This window comes from Corvus brachyrhynchos, unplaced genomic scaffold (assembly GCF_000691975.1).
Source record: "Corvus brachyrhynchos isolate BGI_N302 unplaced genomic scaffold, ASM69197v1 scaffold130, whole genome shotgun sequence".
In the NCBI taxonomy this organism is placed as follows: domain Eukaryota; kingdom Metazoa; phylum Chordata; class Aves; order Passeriformes; family Corvidae; genus Corvus; species Corvus brachyrhynchos.
In genome coordinates, this window is record NW_008236193.1 from 517,272 (window position 1) to 530,700 (window position 13,429).

The 13,429-nt window shown below is 50.2% G+C and overlaps 1 protein-coding gene across 1 annotated transcript in view; it reads left to right on the plus strand.

The window, feature by feature from the left end:
• Positions 1–260: 260 nt before the first annotated feature.
• Positions 261–13,429, plus strand: part of REXO1 (RNA exonuclease 1 homolog) — a 40,297-nt gene continuing 27,128 nt past the window's right edge. Inside the window, 2 exon segments of the mRNA XM_008639103.2 lie at positions 261–369; positions 7,912–9,674. Coding sequence (XP_008637325.1) covers positions 327–369; positions 7,912–9,674 — 1,806 coding nt within the window. The 5' untranslated portion in view covers positions 261–326.

Consider the following 13,429-nt stretch of genomic DNA (forward strand, 5'->3'; position numbering starts at 1 on the left):
TGGATGTTTGGGGAACCACCGCGCACACCAACGTGTGCAGCTCAAACCAAGCCAAAAGCAGCTGCAGTTGGCGAGCGGTGAGAGGAGGAGGAAGAGGAGGTCAGGAACTCCTCCAAGGTGAGGGGAGCAGCGCTAGGAGAGAGGAAAGGGGTCGGGAAGCCCCTGCAGACACTCCAAGCCCGACCGAGCTGGGAGCACCCGAGGGTGAAGGCGGGACTCGGGCGGGTCCTGCCCCAGTTCCCACGAAGTGCTGTGTCAGCAGCCGGGCACCGCGTGCTGCCTGCAGCCCCTGCCGGGCTGTCTCAGCAGCACCGGGCAGCTCCAGCATGAACAAGTATCTGCAGTGTTTATTGACCCCGGGCAGCTCAGGTAACTCTCTGTGAAGTTTTTGGCTTCCTGCGGGGTGAGGTCGTGGTTTGGGGGGTGCGGCTGGGAAGGAGCAGCTGGAGAGAAGCGACTTCTCCAGGGAGGCTTCTCGCCATTCATTTCCCAGGAGACCTGAGTCCTTGGGCATCTGCCTCTGGAACATGTGGAGTGTGCAAAAAGCTCAGCTTGGCTTTGGAGGGTTTTCATTTCCCTGGGGATTTTGGGTTTTTATTGAAGTGAGGGTTGTGCTGGGGGTGTTGGGTTCTGTGGTTAAAAGTGGCCAAGGAGCTGCAGGTGTCTGAGTCCTAAAGGAGCTGCAGAGTTTTAATTCCAGCTTTTGAATTGTTTGAAGCCAGATAGGTTTTAAAAACAGCTTAGGTTTTGCTTTTAGCCTTTCATACATCGCAACTGAAGTGTTTTAATGTAATACAGCTTGAAAGGTGCTTTTCTTTAGCTTTTGACTTCGTTTTCCAAGTGTCCAGTTGTGACTGAGTTGAAGTAGTTGGGTTTTGGTTGTTTTTTTTTTTTTTCTTGTCTTAAGTGGGAATTTTTCACCCACACTAGTTAAAGAAATGAGACAGGTGTGGAGAAGATAGCTTATCTTGAGCACACTAGAAAAAGGCTGGAAAATTAAAGGACAGGTGGGTGTTGCTGCTTGTGACTCTGCTGGTTGAGGTAGGTTTTCAAGGTGGAGTTGAATAGAGGGAAAAGAAGACACCAGAATATTTGAAATATTTAAATACTTTTTTTTTCTTTGAAAAGACTTGCTCTGCTAATTACATTTTGGAGTAGATCCTTAGTTTTATCCAACACTATCCACAGGAGATGTGGAAGTGTTTTTTGGTCTTTTTCTCAGAAACAGAAAAAAACAAATCTCTGTTAAGTTTGTTGGTTTTTTTCCCCCAAACAGAATTTCAACTTTTCTTGTATTTTGAGGAGTAACTTCAGAGCTAAACTGAGAGGGGGAATGGAAAGATCTCCAAAGAACCCAAACATTGACTATCCAGATTTTCAAATGGTGAGACTCCTTCCAGCCTGTGCATGACAGGCCATGGGGTCAGGGTGTATTTTGGGTGCCAGTCTTTGTCCTCTGCCTGTCCTGGCCAGTCCACCAGTTGGGATTCTCACATCCTTTCCTAAGTTATGGGAGAAATGTGCCAATGGTGTGATTTCCTCTTAGGAAAATGTGTCACAGACCTCGATGCTCTTTGCTGTTTTCCACCAGCGTGGGTGGGACTGTCGGTGATTCTGGGGATAGAGGGATGGGAACGAGGGGTTTGTGTGGGCCAGGTCATTGTGTCCTGGCTTTGCATCCCTGGATTTAACTGGTGTTGCTGTGGGAGGCAGTGACAGTCCCAGGTGTCTCTGGGGGCTCTCTGTGAAGCCACCAGGAGGGTGAAGCTACCACGTTCAGTGGCTTGAGGACCCTTCAGATTCTTGTTTTGCTGCACCAGAGATAAAACTGCCCAAAACTGTGTTTTCTTGAATAAACTGAGGAGGTCGGTGCTGCATCCCGGGGCATTTCTGTCTGAGCTGCTTTGTGGGATGTGCTCTCATGAGTTTCCTACTGAGTGAGTCGTTCCCTGATAACACTTCCAGCTCGGGAAGGACACTCTGGAGCTGCTCCTGCTGCAATGAACCCACCTGGGCAGGCCCCTGTCTCAGGAGAGCAGGACTTCGGACAAGGACCTGGAGGGCCAGGACCCAGGGAATGGCTTCCCAGTGCCAGAGGGCAGGGCTGGATGGGATCTTGGGAAGGAATTGTTCCCTGGGAGGGTGGGCAGGCCCTGGCACAGGGTGCCCAGAGCAGCTGGGGCTGCCCCTGGATCCCTGGCAGTGGCCAAGGCCAGGCTGGACATTGGGGCTTGGAGCAGCCTGGGACAGTAGAAGGGGTCCAGGAACAAGATGGGCTTCAAGATCCTTTCCAACCCAAACCATTCCATGATTTCTCCCTGGCCACTGCCTGCCCTCAGTCTGGGATGGCTGAGCTGAGGAAATGGCTCAGAGTACAATGCAGAGGTGGTGTCTGGCTGCTCTGGTCCCTCTGTGTGACCCCCTCCCTGTGCTGTGTCACCCCTGGGGTTCAGCCCACGGGGACAGGTGGCCCATTGGCCACAACACCTGGAGAAACCAGCGCTGCCCAGGCTGGGTCCCAGCAGGGCTAAAAATACCTTGGAGTGAGAGATGACTGTTCAGGCTTTTTTTCAGCCTTGCTAATATCAGACTTTCTTTTCTCATATCTGCATCCGTTTTTCCACTAAAGAAATGACTGTGGAGGTTCATGGTGTACTTTGAGTCTGTGGCATGAAATAGCTCCCCTGGAGGAACAAATCCAAGGAGTGGGGTGCACAGGATTCTTCTGCCTCCAATACCTCTCAAACCTTGCTTCCTGATGTTCCTTGACCAGGACAAGGTTATCTCTGCTTTTAACGCTTAATTTTATAATTAAATTTACTTCTCAAAAACACAAAAAAGGAGCAAAACAAATCCTTGGACTAGGGTTAAGTTTAAAGTTGAAGAAACATTTCTCTTAGCTCCCCTTCCCTGCCCTCCTAACCCATTTCCTCTGGATGATTATTTGAAATGTACTATTTTAAATCTCAGTGTTAATTATTTCCAAGCGGTTGCATATTCTTGTTAAATTAATTGTTGGAAATTTGCTTTGGGTCCTGGCAAATGAGCTCTGTGCCAAAACCTGCCATTTCTTGTGTGCTCTTTAATTCTGAAGAGCAGCAGAACTCAGGCTGCTGGTAAAGCCTCTCTGAAACATTTTGTTCTTGAGGAACTGCTGTCTCTTCTGTGAAGTGTTAAATGAAAAGCTCAGAATGATTTTCCAGCGGTGATAATTCTCCTGCAATCACAGAGGTTGTCCCTTTGCTGAGTGCTGGCACTGTAAACACAGCGAGCTCTTAAACCAACAAAGCTGTTCCGATGACGTGAAATAAAAACGCCTTTATTTTTTCCTTTTCCAGAGAGTCTCCAAACAGCTTTCACCTTGCCCACCTCGCCATGAATGCACCTTTTTGTTGCCAGCTGCAGGTGACCCAAGGGAATGGGTGACTTCAGCAGCAGCAGGGCTTGAAAATCAAAAAGAGCTGTGAGATTGAGTCCAACAGTTGGCCACAGTCACCACTAAACCACATCCCCAGGTGTCACATGCCCACGATTTTTGAACACTTGCAGGGATGAGGACTCCATCACTGCCTGTGCCAGTGCCTGACAACCCTTTCTGGGAAGAAATTTTTCCAATATCCAGCCCAAACCTCCCCTGGCCCAGCCTGAGGCCGTTCCCTCTCCTCCTGTCCCTGTTCCCTGGGAGCAGAGCCCGACCCCCCTGGCTGCCCCCTCCTGTCAGGGACTTGTGCAGAGCCACAAGGTCCCCCCTGAGCCTCCTTTGCTCCAGGCTGAGCCCCTTTCCCAGCTCCCTCAGCCTCTCCTGGGGCTCCAGCCCCTTCCCCAGCTCTAGCCCCTCAGTGTCTCTCTTGTGGGTTCACTACAAGAAAGGTTCAGTGTCTTTTGACCTGTGCTGGTCCCTCTGCAGCTTGGCCAGCAAAGCCTTTCATTTTGAATTCCTAATTGCTGTAAATTTGGAAGTTTTTCATTTTTGCTGCCTTTTTTGTCTGGCAGCAGCTGAGCAGCTCTGTTGGATCTGGAAGAAGCAGTTGTCATCCAGTTGCTCAGAGCAGCTGTGGCTGCTGCATCCCTGGAAGTGTCCAAGGTTGGATGGGGCTTAGAACACCCTGGGACAGTGGAAGGTGTCTCTGCCCATGGCAGGGGTGGGACTGGAGGAGCTTTAAGGTCCCTCCTAACCCAAACCATCCTGGGATTCTGTTCCCTGCGTGCATTCAAGAGCTGGACTCCTTTTCCAAAACCTGCAGGTTTGCATTGGCCAGCACCTGTCACACATTTGGGCTTTTCTGTATTTAAAGCATCTCAGGTACATGCTGTGGCAGGGCTGGACAAAAAAAAGGAAAAACTTTTCTCTGGAATGATTCACTGTAAATTAAGTTTTACCTTCACCCAGGCGACCTTGTCCTCCCACTCTTCTTTAATGTCAGCTTTGTTTACTGCCCTTGCCTGTTGCCCAAACTAGAAGGACCAGTGAGGAGTCAGTCTCTGGCTCAGGGAAGCTTTGTAATAATCCAGCTCCACCTTGGAACTGAGGCCTCATGTTCCACAACCAGCGTGACAATAATCAGGGAAAAAACCCATCAGCCCGGTTTTTTTTTTAGGCAGAATCTTGTTTTATGCTTCCATGTTTTCTGTGCTGCAATGGCTGATTTAAGCACAGCTCAGTTGGGTGTGTTCTAAAGCAGGTCTGGGTTAAGTAAAATGTTCACTGAGGTTCTGTGTAAAATATTAATAACTTGTTTTCTATAACATTGATGGTATCCTCACCTTTTGTGCCTCAGGAGAGTTATTTCATATGTCTGAGGTACATTAATTTATTAAAATAGTTTGTACTTTAAAAAGTGTTTAGTTCACAATCCTGCAAGGAGTTGGCATCTCAAGTCTCATTATCTCGTGATTCCTGAGGGACAGAGCAGACTCTGCTTTCCATCCCTCCAAAAAGAGTTATTTCACTCGGAGTGCCTCAGGAACTGCAGCCATTGGTACATCAGAGCAGCAACCCCAGTGTAGCTCCTCCTGTACACCCTGAGTAGCCAGGTTAGTGAAAGGAAGAGGAATAAAGGAAAAGGTGAAGCAGACTCCTTTGAGTGTCACATCCCAGTGGTAGGAAGATCCTTCCCTTTCCTGGTTCCTGGGAGTGTAGTTTGGCAGCTGAAAAGCTGCTCTGATTTCAAATAGCAGGTTGAAGATCTCTGATTTGGAGACTTGTGTGTTTATGCCTCATCATTTATATATGTATATATATTTGTGTGTGTGTTTTCATAGAAATAAACCCCCCTCCTTCTGTGTTTCTGCTGCATTATCAGCAGATGCCTCGTGGCCAGAGGGGATGGTGCTGATGGCCATCGTGGAGCCACTTACACAAGTCTTTCATGGCCAGGCATCCTTTGATCAGCAGTGCTGGAGAATCCATCAGGCCTCCCCCACACTTCCACAAGAGCTCTTCCCCTGCCCTGCCTCAAAGCCTGGGGATTGTCCTGAGGTTACAATGTGTGTTTTCATCTGGCCATTCCAGCCACAGAAAATGTGCCAGGAGTTTTATGCTAGAGATGAACAGCAGAGACCCAGACACCAGATCCGTGCTGGGGTTGCCCTCTGCTTTCCCTGATCCTGATACATTTAAAATAGTTTGGTTTTCTGCATGGACAAGATGGCTTTTGTTTGGTTAGGGTTTGTTGCTTTATTTTGGCAAGTCTCTAGATCCAGACTCTGGGTTCTCTGTTTGCAGACCATCTCATATTTAGCCCTGCTTTCAGCAGTTCCCTTAAAATATTTGTGCCGAATTTTAGGTCTCCATTCTGATGTAGAGAGTAGTAGCTGACTCCTCCAGGCTTCAGTGCACCGGTCCTTTTGTCCAGTGTGGAGCTGATGTTTCACACCATGGTCAGAGATGAGTGGTGGGCGTGGAGGGCTGTCTGCTCCTTACCACTTCTTAGGCTGATCTTACCCCTAATCATTTTGATAAGCTGTACATACCCTTGCCTTGATGCTGCTGCTGTTTGCATATGGCTTTGTTCGTGTTTCTTCCTTGTTGCCTGCTTTTCTTCAAGGTTTCTAACCAGGAATTGGCCTGTGCAGTGCCCACTGTCCTGGTTTGTCACCTGCTCGCTCCCTCTGTCCCTGGCTGTGCTGGCTGTCCAAGGGAGGAGCACACCCTGGGTTTGGAAATGCTCTTTGTGTCATCATTACAGCTCTCTGCAATAGCTGGAGGGGAACTGCTTATAGAAATAGCACCTTGTTCCTCTTCCCCCGTGTTTCTGGCTCTGAACAGGGCTCAGACAGGCCTGTGGAAGGTGGTGACAGCACGCTGCCCAGAGTCCCCGTTCAATCAGGAGCTAAGTGGTTTGGAAAAAAACTTCACAAACCCAAAGGGTTAAAAAGCATTTTCTGAAACCGCTGCCTTTATTTTAACCCAGCCTCTTTCATTCTGCTTCCTTGGGGGCCAGTTCTGCCAACTGCTAGACAGATCCTTTTCCTGTTGCCAAAGGAAGCTGGGCATTCATGCATCCTCTCTAAAAAACCCCAAACCTACCCCTGCCTCCCCCTCCAAAAAACCCCAAACCCCTCAGTCTTACGAGAATGGTAGAAACAGCTCTTTTAATACGGTTTGTTTCTGACTGTTACAAGAAATTCTCTCATCCCTCTTAGACCTGAGAGGTTTTTTATTTCCTGTCTTCTATCTCTTTGCTTATTGTTTGGGTCTTCTGCATACCCATGTTGGAGAGCCAGTTTTAGTACTGTCCTTGTAGCAGAGAACAAAAGTTCCTCTGGAATGTCAGCATCCAGAGACGCTGTGATAAAACAAGGGCTGAAAGCAGTTCAGAGTCAAAAAGCAGCCGTTAATGTTCCTGTAGCTTCTGTGGGTTTGCTAAATGCCACTGTCTTTGCTGGAGTCCTGGAATGGTGTGGGTTGGGAGGGACTTTAAAAATCATCTCATTCCACCCCTGCCATGGGCAGGGACACCTCCCACTGTCCCAGGCTGCTCCAAGCCCCAGTGTCCAGCCTGGCCTTGGCCACTGCCAGGGATCCAGGGGCAGCCCCAGCTGCTCTGGGCACCCTGTGCCCGGGCCCGCCCACCCTCATAGGGAGCAATTCCTTCCCAAGATCCCATCCAGCCCTGCCCTCTGGCACTGGGAAGCCATTCCCTGGCTCCTGGCCCTCCATGCCTTGTCCCCAGTCCCTCTGCAGCTCTCCTGGAGCCCCTTTAGGCCCTGCAAGGGGCTCGGAGCTCTCCCTGGAGCCTCCGCTCCTCCAGGCTGGATGTGGAAGAGAGGCCACTGAAGGGACTTTCCTGAAAAGGGAAATATTTTGGGTGTTCAGTGTTCTTGTCTTGGTGGTTGATCTGAATGGCTGAGTTGTGTTGCCTGTTATAATTTTTCCTTCCCAGCAGCTCTCAGTTTATCAGTCCAGATCAGACTGGTTTTCCTGCAGCTGCCATGAGAAACACTGAGCCTTGAGGAATATTGGATGCTCTTGGTGGGCTTTAGGTGTTGGCAGTGAGAAGTGAGAATCTAATCCACATTTTCTTGCAGGAATCCTCTTTCCTCCTTGGTGGCTTCATTGAATTAAGCAGATAATTCTGTGCACAATCAGCTCCCCTTGGGCCTAATACAGTGATTATTCTTTGGTGCCCTGAAGAATATTTAATTTATAGAGCTTTTCCATGAGTATTAAAAGCACTTTGTTAGCAGATCTTTAGTCCTGGGAGTAGTTTGTACAATCTGGTCTAGTCTAGGCCAGAGAACATCACTGGTGGCTTTTGGTATCCAACATTTATTTATTCTGTGGTGCAAGACTGTGGCTTCTGGTTGTGTCATTCAGTGTTGGGGTTTGATCAGAGCAGACCTTGAAAAGACCTCTTTTAAATTGTACTTGAATTGCTGGCAGTAAATGATTTTCTTTCCTCTTTCCAGAGCGAGGCTATGATCCCTACAACCCAGAGCTTCCCAGGCCCTCACTGGAGGCGGAGGATGGCACCCTGGCTGACATTACAGATGTCACACCCGGAATTCTGGAGCTGGAGCTGGTCAACAAGGCCATTGAGGCAGTGAAGAACGAAGTGGAGAGGGAGCAGAAGAAGTACGAGGAGCTCCTGGAAACCACGAAGGAGTTGGGTGCTTCAGAGGGCTCCTCACTCATTTCAAACTCACCTGTGTCGGCTGCTGGGCCTCAGAATGATTCCTTTGCCTCCTTGGAGTATAATCCAGGGAGCTACAACTTCAGTAATAACTCAGACTACAACCCCACTCCTCTGGCTGCTGCTGGCCGGTCCAGTAAATACACTCTGGATTCCTCCCGCTCCAAAGGGAGCTCACTGGAATATGTCCCCAAGGCTGTAGTGCAGAATAAAAAATACAGCAGCACTGTCACTAACAATAAATATGTGATTGATGACTCCAAGCCCTCCACAGACTTGGAATACGACCCCCTTTCCAATTACTCTGCCAGGCTGTTGGGCAAAGCCACAACCAAGGGGTCCAAAAGGGAAAGGGCCTCTGATTATGAGGAGTCTTATTCTCCATCAAGGAAGAAGCTCTGTGAAGATCCTGATGACGATGAGGTGTTGGCCAGGTTCTCCTCCTCTGAAGATGAGGCTGAGGTGGAATATAAAACAGCTTCTGGTAGTTCACCCTCAAAAGGTGGTTCTGAGGGTGAGTCAAACAACTCGAGTGAGTCCAGCAAAGAGCAGAGCACCAAAGTGGATGGCTCTGCTTCCCAGGAGAGCAAAGAAGCAGCACAGCGCAGGGAGGACCTTCCAAATTCACAGAAAAACCTTGCCAAGAACTCACCAGACAAGAACCCAAAAGCAGTGAAGTTGTGTTCTGGTAAGAACAACAAGGAAATTGAAAATAAAAACAAAGACTCCAAAGACAAAACAAAAAGGAAGAAAACAGATGTTAGTAAAACACCAGGCCTCAGTGAGGCTGGGAAGAAGGAGAAAAATAAAAATACAGACAAAGACAAAGTGCTCAAGAAAGAAGAAAAATTAAAAATCAAGAATGAAGAGAAAAACTGCAAAGACAAAAGTGTCAAAGTGAAAGCAGATGGGAACTTGAAGAAACCTGAAAAACAGAAGTCAGAAAAGGTGGATGGGTGTAAGAAAGAAAAATCCAAGTCCACCACCAGCAGTTCAGGGAAAAGCAAGAGCGAAGGTGTTACCAAGGGCACAGAGAAAGTGGGGAGCAGCAAGAAGGACTCGCAGAGCAAAACAGCTGATGTGAAAAATGGCAAGGAAAGCTCTGGTCGTAAAAACAAAGAGAAAGGGACCAAGAGTTCCCTGGAGCAAAAGAAAGACAAGGTCAGTTCTGCTGGAAAAGGAGACCCGAAGAAGGGTCGGAAGCAGCAGAGTTTGAGTCACGTGGACCTGTTTGGAGATGAGAGTGGAGATGACGATGACAAAGGCCGGCCTTTGTCCTCCTCCTTACTTGATGTGAGCTCGGACTCGGATGGGGCCGACTCTGGCTCAGCCTCTGAGAGTGACAAGGACAGGACAAAGAAAGTGAAGCGCTCCAAGTTGTCCAAGTCGTCATCATCTTCCTCAACATCTGATGACATTGATTATTCCATCCTTGAGAAAGATGTGGACTTCGAGTCAGATCCCATGGAAGAGTGTCTGAGGATCTTTAATGAATCTAAAGATGTGAAAACTGAAGACAAGGGAAGGCTGGGGAAACAGGTAATGCTGGGTTGGGCTGGTTGTGTGTGTGCTCTCCCCTCCAAAGGTGCAAGGATGCTGGTTCGGTTTAGTGGTGTTGCTTATCTCAAGCAGCTGAAGAGGGAGATTCTGTGTGTTGGGAGAATCTCATCCTTGTCATGACTGAGTGCTTGGAAGTGTTTGCACCTGAGTTTACCTGCTGGGTTGAAAGCTGCTGTGAAATGTGAGGGTTCAGTTCCCTTTTGTGTGGAAGGCTTTCAGCTTTCAGGGTTATCAGTTACTGCTGTCTGGCCTGAGAACCTTGGGAGTGTGGATTGCTTGGCAACCTTGGGAGAAAAGGCTGCAGGGAGTGAGTTTTGGGGGTTTCAAAGCCAATCTGAGATTGCCAGTCTGGGCACTGCCTTCTTGTTGCAGCAGAGTTTAAGGAACATAGGGACAGGTAGAACCTGGACAGGGTGTTGGTGCAAGTCCAGTATTTGTCACCGACACTTTGTCCCCAAATTCCTCTTTCCTATTCTAAATGCATGCTGCAGGTAGTTCCTGAGGATCTCTGGATAGCTTGTGGGTGGTGCAAGCAAGAAATGGAGGGTAGAATTTCTTCCAGTGGTACCAGGGGCTTCAGACTAAGGAGGCAAAAAGACAGTATTTACATAAAAAGAGTTTTGGCAGTGACTGACTGGTCCCTGGAGGATGGAAACCTCTCGGTTTTGAAGATTAGAACAGAGTGGAGAACTCATGACGAGAAGGACATTGAGGGGCTGGAGCGTGTCCAGAGAAGGGAACGGAGCTGGGAAGGGGCTGGAGCCCCAGGAGAGGCTGAGGGAGCTGGGAAAGGGGCTCAGCCTGGAGCAAAGGAGGCTCAGGGGGGACCTTGTGGCTCTGCACAAGTCCCTGACAGGAGGGGGCAGCCGGGGGGGTCGGGCTCTGCTCGCAGGGAACAGGGACAGGAGGAGAGGGAACGGCCTCAGGCTGGGCCAGGGGAGGTTTGGGCTGGATATGGGGAAAATTTCTTCCCAGAAAGGGTTGTCAAGCACTGGAAGGGGCTGCCCAGGGCAGTGGTGGAGTCACCATCCCTGGAAGTGTTCAAAAAACAAGTGGATGTGGCACTTGGGACAGAGCTTAGTGGTGACCATGGTGGTGGTGCTGGTTGATGGTTGGACTTGATGATCTTAAAGGTCTTTTCCAGCCTTAACAATTCCATGTTTCTACATGTAAAAGGTTAGAAAGCAGCTTCTGGCAGTGATCCTCCCACAGCATCTGAAGCAGGGAAGTAGGAGCAGACAAAACTCGTCCTTCATCTTCTGACATCCCAGTTTCACTGGGCAGCAAGACAAACCATCCAGCTGGGAGCAGCTCCTGGGCTCAGGCAGGGGTGTGTGACTTGCTGTCAGACCCAGCACCCTCAGCATCCCTGGCTGGGATGATTTTGCTGTACCAGGTGTTCAGGGAATGGGATTGGGAAGAGCTTTACAGATGTAAAAGGTGACAAATTTGCCAACATTGAGAAAACATCCCAAACTTGTATCTGTGTTTTCCATCTGACTGCAGTGCAGGGGTGCCAGGTGAGGCAGCTCTCTTACCTGGGAGGCTTCATAGAATCCTGGAATGGCTTGGGTTGGAGGGATCTCAAAGCCCATCCAGTACCACAGGCAGGGACACCTCCCACTGTCCCAGGCTGCTGCCAGCCCCAGTGTCCAGCCTGGCCTTGGACACTGCCAGGGATCCAGGGGCAGCCCCAGCTGCTCTGGGCACCCTGTGCCAGGGCCTGCCCACCCTCCCAGGGAACAATTCCTTCCCAAGATCCCATCCAGCCCTGCCCTCTGGCACTGGGAAGCCATTCCCTGGGTCCTGTCCCTCTAGCCCTTGTTCCCAGTCCTTCTCCAGCTCTCTTGGACACCGGAAGGGGCTTAATGAAGTGAGGTGACAAAATCAGGTGCCTTCTGTGTGCTGGGGAAGAAGGGGTCCAGGGGAGGAGCCAGGAGTTTATCCAAGGAATTACTGAGTGACTTCAGCTGCAGCTCCCCTGCATCCCAAAATAATGGAGGTACTGGGGCACCCTCAGGGCATCCAGTGTGTCCCAGTTTAGACCCCTTCACCCACAGACAGCCTCCCTTAGGGATGATGGATGGGAAGGAGGTGCAAGCGAGTGCAGAAGGAGCCACACAACCACCCTGTGGCAGTTTCTCCTGCTGGAATTGATTGTTGACTTTGGCTCCAAAAGGCAGGAATTGGTGCTGCTCTCCAGGCTCGTGGAGCTGGGTGGGTGCAGTGGCCCAAGCAAACCCTTGCACTCAGGAGCATGGGTGTGAGGAGGGGGTGTGTGCTGCGTGTGGGGAGCAGAGCTCAGCTTTTGGAAAAGGAGCTGGGCTATTAAAGCTTTTTGCTGAACTCTCTGCTGCACTCACATCCCCAGTCTGGTCACAGGGAATTCTGTGTTGTTGACAATTAAAGACCTTTTTTACACTCACACAAAATGGGTGGAAGAAACTCTATATAAGGCTCAGTGTGATGGTTTTCTTCTCAGTTATTAAGCATTGCAGCTGTTCTTTCTTCAGGGTTTAGTTTAATTCTCAGCTAGGAAAGAACTCTTTATTTTTGGCCTTTTTTTTCCTCCAAGTTGCCCAGTTTAAGTGAAAAATAGTTGAAGGGCACATAATCTATAGCAGGAATTACTAATCACTGAATTCAGAAAGTGCTGAACCAGGGGCTGCCACTCACAGCAAACAGTTAATTGTGGCCTGGAGTGACAAAGCTCAGCAGCCACGTGTGGCTCCTTTGCATCCCTGCACTGAGGTTTGGTTTCCTGCTCCTTTGGGAAGGAGGCTCAGTGCAGCACAGGGATCCTTCTTTGGGACATGGGTGGGGGTGAGTAGGCACCCGCTGGGTGCGATTGGTCATGGGGCATTTTTTTTGTTTATGGAATGATTTTCTAGATGAACCCCTGTTGTGGTTAGACACTGGCCAAACACCAGGCACCCATGAAAGTCACTCACTCACCCTGCCCTGCTACAGCTGTGCAGAGGAGAGAAAAAATTTAAATGAAGGGTTCATGAGTTGAGATAAGGATGGGGAAGAAACACTCCAAAGGCAAAACAGGCTCAACTTAGAGGTACAAAGCCAGTTTGTTACTAAGAAAATCAGAGGAGGATAATGAGAAGTAAAATAAGCCCTTAAAACACTTTTTCTTCCCCCAACCCCTCCCTCCTTCCCACCGACAGTGCAGGCAGACAGGGGCTGGGGGGGTTTGGGTCACTTTGTCACCCAAGATTTTCTTGTGCTGCTCAGGGAGAGGAGTCCTTCCCCTGTGAGGCCGTGGGGTCCCTCCCACAGGAGCCAGCTCTCCTGAACTTCCCTGGCGTGGGTCCACTCAGGAGCAGCAGCCACATCGCCCCTGCTGCAGTGTGAGCCCCTCCCACGGGCACACAGCCCCCCAAAACTGCTGCGCCGGGGTCTGTCTGCCACGGGGTGCAGCGCTCCAAGGCCAGGCTGCTCCAGCCCTCTGTCTGCCACAGGGTGCAGCGCTCCAAGGCCAGGCTGCTCCAGCCTGGAGCAGGGCCCCTCTGCGCCGGGACTGCCCCTGGATCCCAGCCTCCTGCAGGCACCCACCCGCTCCGGCACGGGCACCTCCCCCAGGGCTGCGGGTGGATCTCTGCATCCCCCTATGGATCCCCAGGGCTGCGGGTGGATCTCTGCATCCCCCTATGGATCCCCAGGGCTGCGGGTGGATCTCTGCATCCCCCGGGGGTCCCCCGGGGGTGGCGGTGGGTGTCTCGGTG